This window comes from Stigmatopora nigra, chromosome 11 (genome assembly GCF_051989575.1).
Source record: "Stigmatopora nigra isolate UIUO_SnigA chromosome 11, RoL_Snig_1.1, whole genome shotgun sequence".
NCBI lineage: Eukaryota > Metazoa > Chordata > Actinopteri > Syngnathiformes > Syngnathidae > Stigmatopora > Stigmatopora nigra.
Window position 1 is genome coordinate 7706896 of NC_135518.1, and position 22757 is coordinate 7729652.

The 22757-nt window shown below is 39.1% G+C and overlaps 1 protein-coding gene across 1 annotated transcript in view; it reads left to right on the forward strand.

Annotated features, from left to right (window-relative positions):
- lrp1bb (low density lipoprotein receptor-related protein 1Bb) overlaps positions 1-22757 on the forward strand; it is a 142231-nt gene that overhangs the window by 110952 nt on the left and 8522 nt on the right. Inside the window, exons 55-85 of the mRNA XM_077728593.1 lie at positions 160-347; positions 1800-1983; positions 2073-2158; positions 3524-3646; positions 5116-5297; positions 5430-5629; positions 5954-6142; positions 6234-6382; positions 6644-6737; positions 6811-6927; positions 7767-7886; positions 8710-8829; positions 9554-9670; positions 10690-10796; positions 11646-11778; positions 12087-12193; positions 12280-12412; positions 12862-12984; positions 13167-13289; positions 14272-14418; positions 14678-14812; positions 15006-15125; positions 15255-15496; positions 15625-15848; positions 16366-16472; positions 17272-17388; positions 17656-17829; positions 18620-18745; positions 19573-19737; positions 21483-21644; positions 22513-22687. Of these exons, the coding sequence (XP_077584719.1) occupies positions 160-347; positions 1800-1983; positions 2073-2158; positions 3524-3646; positions 5116-5297; positions 5430-5629; positions 5954-6142; positions 6234-6382; positions 6644-6737; positions 6811-6927; positions 7767-7886; positions 8710-8829; positions 9554-9670; positions 10690-10796; positions 11646-11778; positions 12087-12193; positions 12280-12412; positions 12862-12984; positions 13167-13289; positions 14272-14418; positions 14678-14812; positions 15006-15125; positions 15255-15496; positions 15625-15848; positions 16366-16472; positions 17272-17388; positions 17656-17829; positions 18620-18745; positions 19573-19737; positions 21483-21644; positions 22513-22687 (4489 nt within the window). The remainder of the gene's footprint in view (positions 1-159; positions 348-1799; positions 1984-2072; positions 2159-3523; positions 3647-5115; positions 5298-5429; positions 5630-5953; positions 6143-6233; positions 6383-6643; positions 6738-6810; positions 6928-7766; positions 7887-8709; positions 8830-9553; positions 9671-10689; positions 10797-11645; positions 11779-12086; positions 12194-12279; positions 12413-12861; positions 12985-13166; positions 13290-14271; positions 14419-14677; positions 14813-15005; positions 15126-15254; positions 15497-15624; positions 15849-16365; positions 16473-17271; positions 17389-17655; positions 17830-18619; positions 18746-19572; positions 19738-21482; positions 21645-22512; positions 22688-22757) is intronic.

Sequence of the window (22757 nt, forward strand, 5' to 3'; positions counted from 1 at the left end):
ACAGTGTGCACCCGGAAAAGTGTTGAGGTCACATCATAGAAACAAGAGAAGCGAGAACCAAATAGTGTCTAGTACAGGAATAAAACAGTCAAGGTCCTGCATTTTGACCAAAACCCCTCTGACACATTTTGGAGAAATCTCGTTGACATTTTTTTGCAGGAAGTTTGTGCAATGGCTCCTTCTTCATGTGTTCCAATGGACGCTGTATTTCTGAGGGAAATCTCTGTGATGGGGAAGACGACTGTGGCGACCAATCGGATGAGAGAAACTGCAATGTCAACGAGTGCTTGAATCGCCGTGTTAGCAGATGTACACAGGACTGCCAGGATCTACTTGTTGGATACAAGGTAAAAGTACTTTTTATACACATATTTTTGCAATTCATTTATTATTAACATTAGGCTAAAAAAGTTATATGCTTTTCATTAACCATCATGGTAAAATAGTACAGTAGGACCCTCAAAGGGGGTATAAATCTAATGTTGATGCAACACAATAGGGCACATCAATGCAATGAAATTAGTCCGTTGTTGCTTTTGTATACGTTGCCTGAACCGTTTACTTAATTGTGGAAATAGTGTTTAGACTGAGAAAAATAACCCGGTTTCGTCCATTGACTCCTGTGATGAATGGCTTCAAAGCAGCATGGTATTGATGCACTTAGCAGTTCTTTTGTTACACAGTGAAAGGGTTGAATGATTCACAGTCAGGACTCGGGCTTTGTGGGTTGTATTGGAGTATTCAGAACTGTTGAACTGTTTTCTGATATAGCATCCATTTCAACTTTTACTCAAGCTAATCCAGGGGGATCATATTCATAATGTACATCGTGGAGATGAATGTGTCATGGCTGATACTAAATCCGTCTTGAGCTGGCCCATTATCGTGCAGATAAAACCGGGAGGGGCATGCATACATTGACTTTTGGAATAACCTTGAATCTTGCAAGGATGCTTTAATGATATGCCAACAACTCAACTACTCGCAGCCTGTTCCCGATGTGTAATGTCATGGTTGAATCCAGGTCAAGGCCATATCCATTGGATCTCTGGCCATCATTGTTGTCTGACTGCGAATGTTTATGCCTTCATCCCTGGATTTGCCTCCTCCTTTGCTTCTACATGCCCAAAATGTGTCTGGCCATGTCGGAAAAGAAGCTGAAAGCGCAATAAATTTCTGCTTTCCTGTGGTGATAGGGTCAGAGCTGGATTGGGAGTGCATCAATGCTGACTTTATCTGAAACATTTGTGGTCTCAGCAGTAGGGTAGCGATTGGCAAAGGATCAGGCTTTATCCAGAGTACCACAAACACTAAGTAAAGAAAGGATGTGATTCCAGATCGGGCCCAATATATTTTGTTTGGAATGATTCATCTTATTTTAGTGTCCAAAATCAACCATTTTGCATCCGTGAAATGATGATACGGTGCTCCAATCAAAACTTTCATCTCTTTCTCCATGATTGCTGTTGTTGCCGCTATTGTAGCATTTTTTATATCAAGGAACGCTGAGTTTTTTTTCAATCCCTATTCCCCAGATACTTTACTTTTCCCAACAACTTGTAAAAGTGAAAATACACTGATGTACTGAATGTGCTACTATTTTGTTCAAGGCACAGCAGGGTTTCATAGCAGTATTCTGCCATAGGGCCACTTTATTCTCCCTACACGTCGGCATGGTTGACTCGTCTTGCATCTGTGTCATCATTATCATTGAACAATGACTGTTTTATCTCATTTTCTGTTGTTACTTATCCTTTTCATATGGATCTCTTTTGTTCTAATTGTACTTCTGCCATCAGTGTAAATGCTGGCCCGGTTTCCACTTGAAGGATGACGGCAGGACCTGTGTGGATGTTGATGAATGTGCCACCACCCTCCCTTGTAGCCAGCGCTGTATCAACACTTACGGCTCCTACAAATGCCTGTGTGTAGATGGTTATGAAGCCCTGGAGCGCAACCCTAATGTTTGCAAGACTGCATCAGGTTAGCATTTTCTTTTCATGTTTTCTTTGCAATCAGAATTCAAGTATTAAAAGACCGACAAATTATACTGCATGTGCCCCTTATTTCAGCTGAGGAGCCTTTTCTCATCATGGCCAACCACCATGAGATCCGTAAGCTTAGTGTGGATGGCTCCAATTATACTATCTTGAAACAGGTAAGGAAATCATATTTTTTTAATTTGCGACATTTTATTTGATTATTTTGACTATAAGTCCATCTGTTATTAATTTGCTATTTTATTTGTGCCTTCTATCTCCAGATAATTCGCAAAAATATAATTGTGTATTTTTGCGCTCTTTGTATAAAACCAAAAAATACCACAAGTTGAAACCATAGCTTTTGTTAATTAGTCCAGTTGATCACAGTACATTATGGATTTAGTAATTGTCTTTTTATTTTATTTATTCATTGTTACATAAAGTAGCACATTCATCAGTACTAAACTAAATTTGAGTCAACACGTACTATATAAATTCCAAGTAAAACCTCAAAAAACATTGTTAGAGAATTGTTCTCCTCTCAAAAAGGATGAGATTGAGAAATTGTAGATCCATGCCGAGGATCATAGACCTCGTGGTCTCTATATCGCCAGCCAAAAGATGCTCGTATTGAATATATAGACCAGAAAATCAACATTGGTATGTGTGACTACTGTTAAGAAATGTCAAAATTGTGAAGCTTTTTTGGAACACTTGATGAAAAGCTTGCAGTTACCTTTGCAGCAGCAGGGTTTCTATACTTTCCACAGGGACACTAAAAAGTGTAGATCTGAGCGTGCTGATAAAAGGTGCATGCTGATTTCATCTCAGTCGATGATGTTTGGAGTAGTGCGCCACTCCCGAGGGGCACTTAGGCGCCTGTCTGAGAAGGTGTTGATGATCTGATGAAGATGTCTCATTTCACCTACCGGATTATCTGACACCTTTTCAAGGCAGTCTCGCAGTGAGATGAGTGAGAAGGGCGGGGGCGTTTTTTTGGGTGGGGGGGATGAGTGCCTGCATGTCTGAGTGACAATAAGGTCCTATTAGAGGGACAGGGGTGTGAGACTTGCGCTGCTACAATGACTGAACTGCTTTTCACAAAGCTGTCATTAGATGTGACATGTAATTATATCCATCTAACTTAAAAACTGTGTGCGATGCTGTGCTTTTGATAAAGTATCACTCATCGAAGATGTGTTTTTAAACTAAGTCAATTGTATATCGTATCTTTTGCCAGCTATTGATTATTTATGGATAAACTCACCCCAGAAAGCTGCCTTTCAAGGTTTGCATCATGATTCTTATATTTTAAGATCTTGAATTTCTTCAAATATCAAGGCAAAAAATAGATTACTTCAGCTTCAATTGGATTCTGAATGTCTTTACAGTTTTTAGAAAGTTGGCTAGAACACCATAAGGACATTTTTTAGTCCTTTGCTTTTAGTATTTTATTCCTACAAATAGTTACTTGTGTGTCAAGATTATGGATTACCAGTTGAAATAATGAGCGACACTTGATTTTTTGTTTGCTGTGGCAGGGCCTTAATAACGTCATCCACATAGACTTTGATTACAAGAAGGAATTCATCTACTGGGTGGATTCAACGCGGCCCAGTGGGAGGAAGATCAACAGGATGCGACTCAATGGTAGCGATCTTAAGGTAAGACTGAATCTTGTTTTTAGTATATTTCAGATTTATAATTAATAATACATTTGTCAAGCAGCCTAATAAGTACAGCAATGATTCCGGATGAAATATAAGAAATAAAATGAAAGTCATTCATTCATGACTGTGTCATTTCATCATCAAATTGTTTGGCCATTTATTTTTCCTTGATGGCAATCAACCTCATGGTGCTGGAGGTCTTTTCTTAAAAACATTCACAATGAAGGACATGTTATTTGGACTGCAGTTCAAAATGCTTGCTTGGATGACAATTGAGTGATTTGCCAAGTCGAATCATTATCCTGGTACTGATGAGCGAAAAAGCCTCAAAGTGCGTCCCGTTGTTTGATGGCAGATCGAGCACTCTGTTTACAGCATCTGGAAAACGATCCAGCTGGCAAGATTTATTCGAATATTGATGGCACGCACATTTCTTTTGGCATCCGTTGTATACCTTCCATCACTTTTCTTGCTAATTCACACAAAACGCTTGCCAAACCCTCCATCCTTATTGTTCTCCCACACCTCCAGCGTACCTGCTTAAACCACAATATTTACATTTACACAGATGGACTACTGATAGGAGGCTGATAATTTGCAATACATTTTAGTGACTGGCATAAAAATGCAATTTAACGAGTTTGCTAATTATATACAAATACATGCACATTTTTAGTTGCAGTTACACTCACTAAACAAACAAAACTGATTCAAATAAAGGGGCATGGGCTAGGAAAAGTGTGGTGAAAATGGTAAGCTTTAAGGGACTGAGGAAGGTAAACTAAGAGGCAAAATATGATGCTTTTACATCAAATATAGAGGGTAGATATGTATATGTAACTTTTAAAAAGTGATTTGTGTAGGTATGCATTTGTAATATACATTTGAAAAGGTGGCCCAGTGATTATGGTTTGCATTGTTGTGTATTTATTTTAAATATGCCATTATCACCAGAACCCTGAGCACTGCTTCATTTATTCTATTTTCTAGCTGTTTATGTTTTTCCTCGCTTACTTTCCCACTTTTTCCACCCACTAGCCCTGCCAATGTCATGCACAGAATACAAAGAGAACAAATAAACAAATAGGCCTATAAAATCACTGTAAAAGACAAATGTAACAATAGCAGGTCACAGAGGCATCAGAAACGCTGCCAGATTGCTGCTCTGAAAGTATTGATCACGCTCGACAAAATATATGGTGTTGCTTGAAACTTGTTTAGAATCCAAATGCTTGATTATGCTCACAGTACACAGGCACCAGACAAATTACTTTTGCTGTGGGGCTTTTTTTTCCCCCCTCTGATTTTATTTTGTCTCACAATGCATTCAGGCGACTTGTTTTTCTAAAATTAATGCTCAGCAATTGGATTCAACAAAAATGTGGATATTTGTTATTTTGTTAAGCCACAGTGGTCTTAATTTTGGATATTGAGAGTGAAAAGTGCTGTTCTTGCATTACCAGATTGTCCACAAAACAGCAGTTCCTAGCGCCATGGCGTTGGATTGGATCGGAAAGAATCTTTATTGGTGTGATGCTGAAAAGAAAACGCTGGAGGTGTCCAAAGCCAATGGTCTTTACCCAACTGTGCTGATCAGCTCAGGCCTTAATAACCCCACAGATTTAGTACTGGACCCGCAGACAGGGTAAGCGCAGAGAAAGATGAGTGATTCCTAATGTTTCTGTTTTTATTCCACATTTCAGCAAATGATTGCTTGAATTGCTCGAAACATTGTCCAAACGTGGAACAGGCACTGAACTGCTGTTCTACTTACTAGGTATGTATTCTGGGTGGACTGCTGTGAAACGCCACTCATCGGCCGCATCGGCATGGATGGCCTTGGGAGACGAGTGATCATTGACAAAAAGATCTATAGTCACACTGCTCTGGCTATAGATTATACTAACAGCAGGCTTTATTGGGCAGATGACAACCATATTCTGTTTGCAAACATGGATGGCTCCCAGATTCACAAAGGTAAATGCAATAAAGAGGAATGATTATTTGTATTCAGTCCAAGGGTTATACACTTCTTCCAGCAAACGTTGGAAAAACATACAGCCTGATTGACAATAACACTAAACAGCAGGCCATAAATTACTTGTTTCTAAAACAGTATTTGTATTGTTGGCCAAATTGTTGCATGCAGTTCACTAAAATTTCAATCTGTTGCTCAGAGCAGCACTCACTTTAACAAATTGTGTGCACTCTTGGCTGAATGAATTCCACGGTTTGCTTTAACGGAATGTACGACAACAAACACAAGAATTTAGTGACGTTGACCACATTGTCCTTCCCTAGTGTCCTACGACCACATCCAAGGGGTAATGGCGCTGACCTTGTTTGAGGACTTCCTCTACTGGACCGACGGCAAATCTAAATCACTGCGACGAGTTCACAAGACGACAGGCGCTCAAGGGCTGGAGCTCCTCAACTCTTGGCAGGCCATCAAATCTATCAAGGTCTACCACTCTCTGCGCCAGCCTGAAGGTAGAAACTCCATCTGGCCTGTGCATTCAGTCTCCTTGAGAGGTTTCAAGATGAATATAGTCATTCACTTTGTTTTTGTGCCACTACACAGTGCCCAAGCATCAGTGTCAGATTGCAAACGGAGGTTGCAGCCACCTATGTCTGCTATCCCCCGGTGGGGAACACAAGTGTGCCTGCCCCAGTAATTTCTACCTAGCTGCTGACAATAAAACCTGTCTCTCCAACTGCACCTCCAGTCAGGTGAGCAATCCGCCCGCCTCTGCCTTTTCGTTTGGCCATCCAGTTTGATGATGTCACCTTTCCGTCTTGATCAGTACTTTCTACCAGAGGCAAACCACATTGCTTTGCTTTATTCCTCTGACATACTCTGTTGGCTTCATAGAAAGATTGTGTCTTGATTTGTGTGTCTGTTGTGAAGAAAGTTGGAACTAAAACAGAAGGCTCACGTCGACTTGGTACATATAATTCTATTTCTGCCTAAGATGAACTCTGTACCAATAGTTTCGCTGCGGGACAGACGAGTGCATCCCTTTCTGGTGGAAGTGTGACACTGTGGATGACTGCGGGGATGGATCGGATGAACCAACGGATTGTCGTGAGTACAAGTACTTTTTGTATTGGATGTCTGAGGGTGTAAAATATTCAAGTTTTCATTTCTATTCCAATAGCGGAATTCAAATGCCAGCCAGGGCGTTTTCAGTGTGGCACTGGTCTCTGTGCTCTTCCTCCTTTCATCTGTGATGGCGAGAACGACTGTGGCGACAACTCCGATGAAGCCAACTGTGGTAAGTGGGAGACTGAGTGAGTGAGGGGGGGTTAGTGGTTGAGTGAGTTGTTTGTTACAACAAAGAGAAAATCTCTTTCATTTAAGTCACTTCAGGCTTTTCGCTGCAACTTTTTATATGGAACTGATTAGAAGCAAAAAGATGGCATGTTGTTGTTTTTGACAAATGTTTCATTGTCCCCCGAGAGTGACAACAGAATAAGAATAAAAATTAATGTTTCTATTCCACTTTGCCAGTTTGCCTTAGAGATTTGTGGTTTAAAAAAGCAAGACAGATGACGAAGGCAAGGGGGGGGGCACCAACAACAACAGTAATTAACTTGCTTACAGTAAATCGATCACACTTCTTTCTACATTACGATTGATGAGTATACTCGTAATTAGAATCTTGCCGCTGATTGCATTTTTCAACTTGGAAGTGTTTAGCTGTTCCACCGTAAAACTGTTGTAATTTTTTTCTGCAGTCACATATTTAAACTTGTATAATTTCCATGGAAATTATACATTTCATTTTAAATGTTCTGTGTTTTGTCTTATTATCTCAGAACTCTCTGTACTTTTACGATATAGCAGGTGCACAACACACTTAGAGCTTCAGAGAGTATAATTGTTCATGCTTTAATGTTTCCCCCTCATTTGATATACATTCTTTTGCTTGATCTGTATACTTTTTTGGCTGTTCTATAGTGCCTTTGTTTTGCCAGCTTTTGTTTGCCTTTCTGTATTCACATTTATTGTAATGAATCTGTTGATGCATCGTAATTGGGTTAATTAGTCTAATTTTTATTGTATTCGTGGCAAACATGGTTATGGATTCTTTTTTTTTTTTTTACTCCCCAGAGACATACATCTGCCTTTCAGGCCAGTTCAAATGCACCAGGAAACAAAAATGCATTCCTCTAAATCTGCGCTGCAATGGTCAAGACGACTGCGGTGATGGTGAAGATGAGACAGACTGCCGTAAGTTTCATTATAATGAGCCTTGACAGAAACAATTTAATTGACTTGTTATAGCATGTGCATGCTAACTATTTCACGATTGCATGTCTAGAGTCTAATCTCCTAGTCGGAAGAAAAATGCTTACAATGTAAAAAAAATGGCCCCAAATCCACAAGTAGTTAATTCAATATTTACAGTTTGTTAAACCTTGAATAGAATTGTAAATTCTACCCAAAATTTACGTTTTGACTGTTGTTCATATGCTATAGGTGTTTACAATTATTCTGAAAGACTGACAAAAAACATTTGATTGTGTATGTCAGTGTAATCAACAGTATGTTTTTCTTTTTAGAAGGTTTTTAAAAGATATTTGTAGTGGACACGTTTCAATACTTCTTAACCTAATTGTGGCTTACCAGAGTATCACTCTACATTCATGGCTTTCATATTGCAACATTTGTGTTGCGTATGATTGCGAGAGGAGCTTTAGCAGAAGTAATGACAATGGAAAGGCTTTGATAAGGAAAATGAAATAGTTAAAGAAAAATCCCTCTAATTATGTTGGTGCTAATTATTCCACTACTCCCTAAGACTGGATGTGCTTTTGAATGCTCTGTTGCAATTAACACTACAGCAGTGAATATGAAAGTGCTTCCTGAGACAACGTATAATTTTATCACAATGTAACCGGAAGCCATTCCAATACAACAGTGCCATGTATGCATGATTTCGATGAAAAATTCCCATCTTTACCTCCTACGTTCATTCCTGAAATGTTACATTAATAAAATTACTAGTACTAGAGTTCCTTTCAGATTTTTCTGACGTCATTTTTCTGTGCAGCTAAGAGCACATGCTCCTCTGACCAGTTCCAGTGTAAGGCCTCTATGCACTGCATTTCCAAGCTTTGGGTTTGTGATGAGGACCCCGACTGTGCCGATGGGTCAGACGAGGCTAATTGTGGTGAGTTGCGGAAATCCACTTAACCATAAATCACAACATCCCTTTTCCCTCTGCTAACGCTGGCTGAGAATGTGATTTAAGATGAATCAATTTTACACTCGGCTTGCCTCTCAGGCATGCCTAGGCCTTTTTTTGTCTGATTGTTGCAAGACAGTCTTTAAGATGTATCAGATAGATGCATGGATGCCAATGACAAACACAGAAACCAAAAAATGATTGATGCTTTGCACCATACCATAAATTGAATCATTTTCCTAAACATTTCATAGAGACAACTTTTTATTCATTTTTTTTTGCTATTTGGATGCACAGTATAAAGTCTGAAAGTAAATCAACAGTACATTTTCTGCCATATTGATTAATTTTAAGGATTTGAGCAATGAAATGAAAATAACACCATTGTCTTTTGGTATTGTTTGTTTTGTTATTGTATAAAAATCTACTTGAATATATTTTTGAAGTTTTCTTGGGGTGCAACTTGGTGTCCCAAATCCTGCTGAGGGTGATTCCTAGTGCACTCACTATTTCATCTGATGATGTGTTGGCCTCAGGTGCACATGCGGTGTTTTGAACTCGTTGTCAAACTTGCTCTGGCAAAAACCTTGAGGATATGATGATTAGACCTGGAGAATGTGATAGCAAGTGCATCATTATTATTCATGCTCTTTGAAGTTTCTTTTTTTTTGTCTTTGTGTTTGTTTGCCCATAACACAAAAAAAAAAAGATGAAAAGACATGCGGACCCCACGAATTCCGCTGTGTGAATAACAACTGCATCCCAGACCACTGGAGGTGTGACAGCCAGAATGACTGTGGAGATAGCTCAGATGAGCACAACTGCAGTGAGTATCCTGACTCCTGCTTTCAATCACATCTCTTTGTATACAAACAAAACAAAAGCACCTGCGAAAAGAGATGTGAACTACTACTATAAAATATCAGAATATCTCAAAAGGAATGAAGACAAGCTTGTATTTTAAAATACTTGAGGAATTAATCCTGAGTATTACCACAGACAGCAGAAAACAAACAACATTGGTTACTGTTTAGCTTCTTGCTGTGTTATCCTAACGGTTCTGGTCACATGTGGACTCCTGCATGAACAATATGATTTCAAAATTTAAAGTGAAACTTTCTAAGGTGAAGGTTTATGTGTAATAGTATGTCTTTTTGAAAGCATCAAATGTAAAATATTGAAAATGCACACAATATATAGCACACCCCATATCTCATATCATGAGTCCAGGTACATTGCTGACAAATAATATTAGATATGTCGTCACATTATGCCTAACAGTTGAGGGACTTTTTTCCTTTTGTTACGATGCTTATTGTTTACATATCTTGCAGTCAAAGCCACTTGGATATTTTTTTTAAAATAAATTACACAGGAGGATGCCAAAATATTAGATTTTAGTTCAGTGCAAACTGCGAATCTAGAATAGACACACACACACACATCTTTGGTCCAGGATAATGAGGGTGAGAGCCCCGACAGTGAATACGATGCTGCAGCTGTTTAGCTGCGTCCTAATATTGTCCTTCGGGACACACTAAATGGCAGCAACAGCCTTTGCAGAGTGTTACCCTCGTCGATTGCAGAAGCAGAATTGAATGCATTTACATGATGATCAGCTTTTCCAGAAGCCTCAACTGTTATGGCGTATCATCCATACAAAATGAGAGTAATTATGTAAAATTGCATCATTTTTTTTTTCAAAGGCATTAGCATATCGTTGTCAACACAAACATTTGGCTAATAACAAGATCTAGAAATGTGCTTTGCTGTAAATCTAATTTGCAAGATTGTGTCATTTGTATGTGTTTTAATTCATATTATATCTTCACTCCCTTGACACAGCGCCAGTCACCTGTAATCACAAAGACTTTGCTTGCACAAACGGAGACTGCATATCATCACGATTCCGCTGCGATGGGGACTATGACTGTTTGGATAATTCTGATGAGGCAAGTTTTTGTTAAGGATTGAACATTCTTACTCAACCAAAAATACATAATAGAAACCACTGTGGCTTTTAGCCACTATTCCATCCAATTACTTAATTCAAACAAAACACCAGTCAGTATTGGAAATGTAATGTACTTTTAATGTAATTTGTTTGTAAACCATGTATATAGTATATATTACTAAAAGGGTTTAGTGAGTCACCTCCATCTGAGTGATTTACTAAATACCATCGCTTCTAATTTCCTTTCAAATGTGTTAAGGAATAAACATTTGCAGTACAAGTTGAGTTTTCAAGGCCCATTTTAGTAAGACCATCAATAGTAATGATGCAGTGCATAATTCAGGGGCAAACACTTGTAATTATTCATTATTCTTAGTGAATTTTGCTGGGAAATTACCCCTTTTCTAAACATTTGCTCTGCATTTTACATCTATAATCTCTCCCAATGCATCTCTTATTAACCTGTGATGAAGGATGTTCCTCCCCAATGGAAGCTTGGAGGGTCACAACAGTTAAACGGTGTAAAACTCTCAGCCCGTTTTCTGATCTTTGAGCTAAGCTGAAAAAGTCATATGCGCTAAAGGTTCTCTTTCCAAGTGGATGCGCAATACAAATCCCAAGTGCCTCTTCACCTACTTGCTATTTTCAAGCCTCAATGATGAACACCGTTGTTCCTGTTGTATATCTGAGCTTAAGTGTAACATAATGTGCTGCCATTTGAGTTGCTGCGTGGGTCGTAATAAAATTGTAGGTATCGGAAAATTATGTACACTTTTGCCAGATTGCTTTCATATCAGTGGACTCGTGTTTTTACTATTATCTTTGCTTGCATTTTCTCTACTCACAGAAAGGCTGTGAGGCGCACTGTGCCGATGACCAATTTCGGTGTCACAATAACCTTTGCATCTCCAAAAAGTGGCTATGTGATGGCCAAGAAGACTGTAAGATGGGAGAGGATGAGAGAAACTGCCAGGGAACAGGTTTATATTCTATTTATATATACGTACATAATGTATATAGCCACCCGAGAATGTAGGAGTTCACTCGCCTGACATTGGTGCGAACATGCGGAGGCTAGATTCCTGTTGGTGGCAGTATGATTGTGAATGGTCGCCTGTCTTGATGTGTTACCTATGACTGGCTGGCGACCAGTCTAGGGTAAAGTCAAGGGATCTGTCAGCTATTTTGGACATATGAGTCAATATTTATATGATTTTGTGTCAATTTGTGGCCCTTGCAATGCTATTTTCCTGCGTGATAATGATACCAATGATTTCCTCATTTGCAGTGGCTCCGTCGTGTTCAGTAAACGAGTATGTGTGTGACAGTGGCGGCTGCGTGTCAGCCAGCTTGCGTTGTGACGGACACGACAACTGCCTGGACGGCTCGGATGAGGTCAACATGCCGTTAACTTCACCCAATGTATTCCCTCATTTAAAACATCCCCCCACAATGAGCATATTCACATTATGTAATAACAGAATGGTTGCGTGAAGGAGTGCAGAGAAGATGAGTTCCTGTGCCTTAATCGTGCACACTGTATCCCTCGACGATGGCGTTGCGATGGCATTATGGACTGCATGGACCATAGTGATGAGGAAAACTGCAGTGACGGTAGGTAGATTGCACTAGTCTAGTTATATACACAATAATATCCATATAGTCTAATGTCGTTGCATTTCCACAGCTTTTACACATTTTAGTATTATCATACCATATTTTATACGATTTGAATTATTTAGAATCAATAAAGAAACTACTACTATACTTTCAAACGTCACCAACAGCCGCAAAAGAACAATGTAAAGCTCTGAAGCCGTCATCAGTCCCTTTGTTCAAGTCACCTTAGTTGGAAAAACGGAATAACTGTCACATTTTGTTGGCAAGTACTTTCCAGCTACATTTCTGGGATGGAAAAAAAACACCTTTAAAAGATTTTAGATAAGTTGAAGAGGGAGAGGCAGAATTTGACTAACACCTTTTGTTCGCCCGAATAGACTTTCCAGTGAGAGATAATGCTGGAAATGTGTGGGGGAGTGTTTCATTTCTTTGTATGACCGTAGGTGCTTTCTTTTGCCGGGCTGATGAATTCATTTGCAATAACACCTTGTGCAAACTTCACACCTGGATATGTGACGGCAAGGACGACTGCGGAGACAATTCTGATGAAGACACAGACATGTGTGGTGGGTTGGACTCAACTTGCTTTTCACCACAGGCGTGTCCACCTTCTTTTCCAGATATTTATGAGCTATTACTTCCCTTCGACACAGTAGATTTTTTTTCAATGGGTAGTGTGCAGGGGTTTTGTTTCCCTCCTCCCTTACAAAGCCATAACTGTTTGCTTTTTATCTCCTTTCATCTGCAGAGAAACTTCCTTGCCCTCCTACGAGGCCATTCCGCTGTAGAAATAATCATGTTTGCCTGCGTGCCGAGCAAGTCTGCAATAAAGTGGATGACTGCGGTGACAGCTCGGATGAAGAAGAGTGTGGTGAGGACATGTTGTCTCAATTTACTGTACATTATGTTAATTCATTAACATACAAAGGGGCCCATGCAAGGTATTTCAGCACTCTTAGCTTCGTATGTGTATTGGACGCTCCTATAATGTCCCAATTGGATTTACTATTTTTTTAATTAGAAATGAAGGCAGGCTAGCTAAAATAATAATAAAACGGACACCCAAGTAGGTGAATATCAACGTCTCCAGGTAATTCTATTTTGGGTGCAGAGGGCGGACAGTTTTCTATGATAACTGCTGCATCTCCTTTTCTTTTTCTGCCATCCTGGCATGTTTCTGCAGCGTGACGCTGATTTGAGTGATAGTGCCGAGCAGGCCTGAGTGAACGGGACAAATGACTTCATTCATATTTCACTCTTTCATCCTCTCTCTCTCTTCTCCTGATCTTCCTCTCTAATCCCATTGATCCGGCCATCAATCTCTCAATTCACTCCATTACCTCCCTCTATTGTCCGCCTCTTCCCTCCATCCGTCTTTTCAATCCCACCTCAATGCCATCATGGCTTCCGTCCTGATAACACATATTTTCCTCCCACCCTCTTTGCCCCCCAAAAATTAGATATTGTTGTGGATACAATTAAAAATACCCCAAAATAAGAGATCACAATCAATCAAATTATTATCTTCTATAATGCTTCACATTTTTAGCAAGAATATACAAATAGCGGCAATTGTTTGCATCACCTACGGAAATTGTCTTTATTTAATTGAAAAGAGATATTTCCTCGATAACAGTATAACAAAAAATGGGTATAGAGTGGATAAAAATGAAGCCCAATATGTTGTAACAATATGTTGACACAAGAAGAGATAATCTCAAAAATAATAAGAGCCGGTAATAAATGCTCATTTTTCACCGTCATTGGCGGCAATAGGCATCCAATCAATTGGTCAATTGTAACCCAATAATTGAAAATGCTTAACTTTTGACACTTTCTTTTGGGTCCCAAAGCAGAGGCAGCGGTCGGACGACCTCGACCTTGTGGGAAGAGCGAGTTCTCTTGCAACAACCGCCGTTGTATCGCCATTCAACTGCAATGCGACCTTTTCAATGACTGTGGCGACGACGGCGGCTCAGATGAGCAGGACTGCAAAGCCTGTGAGTTCATCACCATTTAACTCAACCGAAACCATCAGAGAAGAAACCAGACAAATTGACAGCTACCTTGTTAGCTGTGATGTTTCGTTTTCTCATGTTAATATATGTACGCCTCTTTATTTGAGATATGTTGTGTGTGTGATATGAAATGCCAGTAACTGTCCTTTTGGCCTTTTGCGCATCAAAAGAAAACCACAGCAGGTGACGGAGAAACAGAAGACAGCTGCATCATCAAAAGGCTTGTGTTTTGTATTTGTAGTTTCCAGCGGTGATGTATGCGGCAAGAAAACCAATCCATGTGGAGAGGATGCAATATGCAACCAGACAAATATAACTGCAGTTTGCCAATGCAAAACTGGCTTCAAGAGGAACCACAAGTCGGGCCAGTGCGACGGTACAAAAACTCATTATGTTAAATGTAGAAGTTGTCATAAAATGGAAATACGATATTGTCAGCGCTCCGACGTTTCCTTTGACCTTTGCCTATTGCTCCATGCTGACTCTGCAACACATAACTCGATACCTCTCAAAGTGTCGAAATCCATATGCTAAGCTTTTTTCCCATATTATTTTCTCATTATTTTCAGAGACAAATGAGTGTTTGCAGTTTGATGTGTGTCCTCATTACTGCACAAACACTAAAGGATCTTTCAAATGCACGTGTGACAGAAATTATAAAGAGGTGGATGGAAACTGCATAGCAAAAGGTATGGTACGCTTATAAGGTTTCATAGCTGTGTCATTGTTTTTTTAGATGACTTTCGTTCAGGAAAACAATGTGCGCAGCTAACAACTAATTTTCGACTTTTATTTTCTTTCTTTTACACTATGAGCAGGCACAGAGGATCAAGTGCTCTACATAGCAAATGACACGGAAATCCAAAGCTATGCGTATCCATTTAACCAGAGCCTCGGACACAGAGTGCTCACCCAAGTTGAGGACAATGCACGCATTATTGGAATGGATGCTTTGTTTCACCAGCATAAATTTATCTGGGCTACCCAATTCAATCCTGGTGGAATATTTTACAAGGAAAGTCTGGAAAGAAGTCAAACTAAAGCAAATGTGCGAAATATTGTGAGTATATTGTACATGGTAAAATAGAGTCCACATTTACACTTTGATCTACAGTAGAAACTGTCATTTGGGCAATACAAGTCCAATGTAATTCGCCTGGAGTTTGAAGAAATAGCTTTCCTTTACAGTGTTCAGACTTTCGACGACCCCGAGACATTTCCGCTGACTGGATCACTGGGAATATCTACTGGACTGATCATTCACGGATGCACTGGTTCAGTTATTACACTGCGCACTGGACGAAATTACGATATTCCATAAACGTCGGGCAACTCAAGGGCCCGAATTGCACTCGCTTAATCACAGACATCACAGGGGAGCCTTACGCCATCATCGTAAATCCCAACCGAGGGTAAGTGGTCCAGTATTACAGGACCTTAGGAGATATATATATAAATATATAAGTATGTATTTTATACACATCCAAAAATGTGAGGCACACCAGAAAATCAAAAAACTGTCACAAACCAAAGCAGTATGGCATTGCTCATCCCAAAACCTCATGCATGAGTAGCACTTTCCCACCGTTAATTGTCTTCTATTTGAACAGCAAACTTTGCTGTGTAAACCAGCTGGACTCTAATTGTGTATGCCTGTCATTAGACAGTGAGCAGGTAATGTAGTGTACATTCTGTTTTTATACCATAGATGCCTCCCGCATTCAAATACAACATAATGAGATCACTTAAATGTGCAGCCAGCCAATGACTCTGATCTCATTATTTTGTCAGGCAATGTTGAAGGTAGTTGCAGGTCAGCGATATATACCTTCCCACACCCACTAAAAATGTATACATGTTTTTTTTTTATAGGACATAGATTATGGGAATCATTTGTAATTATATGAGTGTTGCCTTCTTGTCTTTCAGGATGATGTACTGGAGTGTAGTTGGTGATCGCTCTCATATAGAAGAATCAGCCATGGATGGTTCCTTACGAAGAGTGCTTTTAGAGAAGAATCTCAGGAGACCAACTGGTAAATACGCAAAAAAAATATATTGCCAACCATGTAGAACCCTCCCATCTTAAAAAATGATTGCTTTTTAGGACACAATGAAAAAAAAAAGACAGAATTACTAATCATATAATCGTTCAAGTTGGTACTTCACTTGATGTTCCCATCGACTCATTCTGATTTGTGTCACGAGTTGGTCAATAGGATGCATAATGACCCTTGAACGTTTGAAAATATAATAGTAATAACAGTAATAAATATAATAATAATATAATAATATACATGAATATATGTAGTTCTTGTAAGCCTTTGAAATGTATGGAAATACAACATTTCCCAGGACGTCTAAAGTTTTTTTCTCTTTTTTTTTTTTTTATATAAAGGGAACTGCACTGATCTAGTTTTCCACATCAGCCTTGACCTCCTTTAATCCAAGCACCAACGTTCTGTTGTGTTTACGGAGCAAGGAATTCATCATCTGTAGAAAACCTATTTAAAACAACCCCGCCTGGCTTTCAATTATCTAGTCAAATGCTGTGCACAAAGTAAAAGTGATGAATTTGTTTGGAATTGTAATGTAAGCATTCCTAAGCACTTGAATCCAAATTGCAGTGTGCTATTTGGTGAGCTCCACTATGTCATTTCCACACAAAGTAGTCATTAATTTGAGGAAGAAAAGCAAGGCAGAGGGAGAAACACTAACAAAAACATTTCAGTTCAGACTCTCGTGACCTTAGTTTCTCCCCACGCCCGATGACTTCCGCTAAGATCTCTGTAGTTTAGACGGTAAATAAAAGTCTTTGTTTCCTCCTCCCTGCAGGCCTCGCCATCGATTATTTCAATCAACGTTTGTACTGGGCTGATCCTGAGCTTTCGCAGATTGGCAGCGTGAGATTGGATGGTTCCGACCCACTGATGACGATCAATGAGAGACATGGTAATTCCTGGCATAAAATGTCTCACTTTTGCAAAATCCAAGTTAAACTGTCTGAATCAAACAATGTAAATTCTTATACATTTTCGTGTGATTTACCCCTGAATGAAATTGATCTTCAGAAGCTTATTTTTGTGTGTTTTCATGCATGTGTGTACTCAGCCTGATTGCACAAGTGTGAAATTGTTGTTGTTTGTTTTGTATTCAGGGAACTGAATTGACTACAGTGTAAAATGTTCAATTACGTAACCGCATTTTCTGGATTCCCAGGTATCTCTCAACCATATAGAATTGATTTATTTGAAGATTATATCTACGGAACTGGACTTAAACATGAGGTCTTCAAGATCCACAAGTTTGGAAAACATTCTGTGGAGTTTTTCAACTCGGGTATAGAGAAACCCACCAATGTTTTGATCGCTCACCGAGTCAAGCATCAGGATGGTAATTACCTTTTTGGATTTGTCTTGCCTAACATGGGGAGCAAAATGCCTGGCTGCCTAGAATGCAGTTTGAACCATATTTGCCATGTTTTTAAATTAATGTGTGGCAAAGGTTTTACAGTATGTTATCAAATTCCTGCTTCCTGAATTTGTCTATGGTCATCAGGCAACAGTCAGTCCTTGTAGTCCAACCAGAGTTGCATTCAAATGGAGTGACTTGGTCAGTTTTTCAAAGGAAAGCTTTCCCATCCCAAAGGGACTCATTACAACTCACATGCAATGTGTGGGCTGTTCATATAAAGCTATGCCTCTCAACAACCTGTAAATTATTTTAGGCTGTCAGTGTCAAGTTATTGAAGAAAGCAGGCTTCTACGCAACGTATCATGCACTTTCACAAATGCTAGTCATTCATTAGTCAAGCCAGTCATCTCTCAGGCTTGACTAATAATCCTAAGAAAAATCCTCTCCCGTCTCATAAAGTCAATATCAGCACGATTATTTTTGTATAAATCAAATATAACCAGCCAACCATGTCTAGGATTTTGATTAATTCATTTTTTGATTTTCTCTTGGTACTTCTGTGTTTTTCAATATCCATGAGTACATTTCCTAACACATCTACACTGCTCAAGTATTTCCATTTGCGATGAAGTTAGATGTAAAAAAATGCAAGTCCTCTCAGAACCATAACAAATAATTAAACCTTCAGAACAGTAACAGAAGGTAAAATATGTGAATTCACTACTTCTCTGAAAATGTACCACAACCCTACTCTTACTTTCTTCAACAGCATCCAATCCTTGCCTGAGGATGTCTTGTGATTTCATGTGTTTGCTCAACCCAACGGGTGCCAGATGCACGTGTCCAGAAGGCAAAATACTGATCAACAGCAGCTGTAGTGATGTCAACACCTCAGGTAGGCTTATACTTTAGATTGAAAAAAATGGGAAATAAGAAATACCCCAATTTCACTCTTGTGTAGGAGCGTACTTAAAAAAAATGTACTTAAAGCCAATAAAAGACTGATACATACTTTGCCTATAGTTTAGATAAAATCCCCTTAAAAACATCCATAAATATATCATGACCTGCATTTCTACTGTGAACTTACCACAATCAAAATAAAAACAGTGCAAAATTAAATTTGGAGTAATTAATTGAATTTAAAAAAATTATAATTAAAAATGGTTACTCAAAGCACCTAGCTATGGAAATTATTATATGTATTAGCCCTCTTAATCCAGATTGCGACCTATCCTAGGTTCACTAAATATTTCATGTGCATGGTTGTACAATGTTAGGTTGTTCCTCCCCATTTTCCCCAGGATTGACGGGCGACCAATCTATTTGTGGGATAAGCTCCTTCTTATACACCCCCCACCCCACAAAGCAGTATAACAAGGAATGTGTAGTATACTGTGGCACTTGAAAAGTGCTACTTCTTTCTTCCTTCCTCTTTGCATTCCCTTCATACACTTGGTTTGACCTCATAATCTCCATGTACTGTATTTACTACACCCTTGTGCGCTCCAATGGAGAATTAAGATGAAGTATCTGAGGAATAAATCAAAGAAAATACTTACACGGCTATTTAAAGTGATTACATATCGATAAAAAAAAAAAAAATCTGAGTTTGTCGGGATTATATTTTGTAGCGAGTATGCATTTGAGTTTACTGAGACGGACTTCCACACACAGCACCTGAATATGAAATGTGGGCTTCATTTTTTTCCTGTGGTGAAGGTGAACTCTGTCATCCCCCCTGTGAGAACGGAGGCCGTTGCCTGACCAATGAGAAAGGAGATTGGAGGTGCTACTGCTGGCCTGATTTCTCGGGTGAACGCTGCGAGGTCAATCACTGCACAGACTACTGCCTAAATGGAGGCACCTGTGTGGGCTCACCGTTGGGTAAGACACCTTCACAAATGCAGAGCTGGGAGCTCTGTGCTTTTTCTTTTACGTAACCATTGGGCCAGTTTCCGGTGTCAGTCTCATTTTACCTTATCTTTAAATTGGCAACTACTTGTCAAGAAAATCATCCTACAACTTACAAGCATGCAGTAGGTACAGCTGAAGGTTCATGTTTTACAGGACTCCCCAAGGGAATCCTCTGCATGGAACACTGACACAAAATGGCATTTTAAATGTGGGGGGCTTCAGGCCATTTCCCTCATGCACAATGATCCAGTGAATAGTAACATTTTACTACCTCTCTTTCCTCCATGACATTGTGGCAACTCTGTTTCTATCAGCGATGTTGTGAGCCAAGTTTTCCCATAGGTGTATTTCACAACATATTTTGGGGGGCATTTCTATTGTGAAGAGCGCCAAAAATGGTTGTACAACCCTCCAATACACTCAGTAGTCATGCCATGAGATACTTGAGTCGAATTATTAGTGTTTCCAGGATGGTTTTTTTTTCTTTTGAAGTAGAAATAGAACCTCTGAGATATCAGTGCTGAGTGCATTAGTGTTGCGTTATAATAACCTGTTTGGCAAAGTGTTTAAAACTAGAACAAGGCACAGGTACTGAAAGACCAATTCACATTGGCATCTCATTATCCTCTGTGAAGCAGGACTAATTTTAATGGAACTCTTTGAGGAATCGGCAGGTATTTTTAATCATTTGTGAAGATTTGCTCATCCTAATGAATATTACTGAAAATGACCATTGCTGTTGGTATTTGTAGACTCTCTAGATGGAGCAGAACAATCGATTTTGAATTGAAATAATCGTAATTATTCTGATTAACATTATAATCCTCTTTTAGGATGCAACTCAAACACATTGTGGCCATTTTTCTCAATGGATCAAATAGTGTTTTAAGTGACGAGAATGGTCTTTAAACTTTTATCTTAAGACACCAATTTTGCATGGATTTAATTGTTGGCTCACAATGAATCATTTTTTTAATTGGCTTTCTATTCACCAGCAATATTTGGAGAGAAAAAAAAAAGTTTACCCAGCGGTGTAATTTCACACTTGATGGGTGAACTGGCACTCCAGAGACTCCAACTATTTGTATACAAACAATTAACAAGTCAATTTTCCATTATATATGCCCTTTAAGTTGCCTGGGATTGATTTCTCCTTTAGTGCTTCCATTGTGCTCATGTCTATAGTCTACTAATGAACTGCTAATGAGTGGCTAATTGTAACGAAGACACAACCGTGTATTTGATTGTGTGCACTGACATTTCGTGAAGGATTATTATGCCTCTGAAACAAGCATAGTGTTTGATTGACAAGTTTAATCATTTGGACCACAGCAAAGTCTCTCCATGTATAAGCATATTCACTTAAGGGCACTCAAAAACAAAACAAGCTCCAAATAACTAAACTTATCACATTTTGAGAGATGAGCTCAATATTAAAGCTAATACAATGCCAATTGACTTTGGGTAAAAGTTGGTCATCAACAATGTCATATTCACATAACAGTGAAGATGTTTTTGTTGGATCAAGTTTGAAGATTTAGACCCAGAGTTGATTATTAGGCAGATGTGATAAATACTAACGTAGCACAAGTTCTAAGGTCTTGAAAATGTTTTATTTTCTTTGAGGTAGGTCCTTCACTCTATTTACAGAAGAGAGTTGCTGGTTTTCTGTTGTGCACTTTCTAATCTGCCCTCTAACATCTCCATTTATCTAGGTAAGCCAACTTGCCAGTGTCCTCTGGGCTTCTCAGGGCCTTTCTGTGAGAAAAGGATATGCGACAACTACTGTTTAAACGGTGGAACGTGTGATGTCACTCAAGGGAACCAACCGGTGTGCCGCTGTTTGTCCGAATACACAGGAGAGCGCTGTCTCTACCGTGAGTACTTTTGCTCTAATGTATGTACAAAAATACTTCAAACTAGAGATGTCCCCAAGCCAATCACATAGTCAGAAATCGCGACGATGACATCATTTTTCAGAGGTATAGAATGGGGTTGAAATGAGAGGGTTTTAAGAATGTATTTATTTACTTTTAGGGCTATGGCACAAGAAAACTATGCATAGGTATAAAGATAGTGGCAAAAGACACACAAATATATAGATAATGCAAGAAATATAGCATTTTTCAAGAGTAATAATGTCTGCTGGTGCATCATCGTTTACTTTTAGAAGACTTAGAAATGTACTAAAGAGGATTATATGGTGAAAAAGAATGAAATGCAAAAACTCACCACAGAACTTAGTAAAAAGTATTTTTTATGTAATGTTAATAACAGTGATTTAAATTGAAAGTAGTGATGCTATCGTAATGTTAATAACAGTGATTTAAATTGAAAGTAGTGATGCTATCGTATATGTTGTTTTTTTGTTTCTCGTTATTACATTGTCTAGATATCAAATCAGCAGGTTCTCTGAATATCACATTTACTTCTAAACAAAATGAAAACACTACATTCAAATAACCGTTGGGTATTTGTGTGCGGAAGTGATAATGATTTTTGCGTCTTTTTCTGCACTTGCTTTGTAATTATTGCTAGTGGGGGAAAGAAATTTAGCCACACATCATTACTATCCCTCCTCCCATTGTTTGCCCAACGGGTGAAATGTTTCTACTATGGCTGAGATGTCATTTGATAAGGATAATTAAGTCCCATTAAATCTTTCACAAGTCCAATTAAAGCAGCTCAAACTGCATTCATTACTAACATCCTTTTGTCTTTTCCCTCCCTCAAAATGGCAAGCAGATATTTGTCATCACTACTGTGTCAACTCCAAGGCGTGTACATTGTCCAGTAGCGGCTACGTGGAGTGCGTGTGTCCCACCAGGTTCGAAGGGAACAAGTGCGAGGTGGACAAGTGTCTCCGGTGCCACGGTGCACCCTGCCTCATTAACGAGGAAACGGCAGATGTGGTTTGCAAGTGAGTTATCGCCTTCTCCTTGCTGTTACTTCTTCTGTTTCTGTCGGGCGGCATGTTGTTGTTTTTTTTT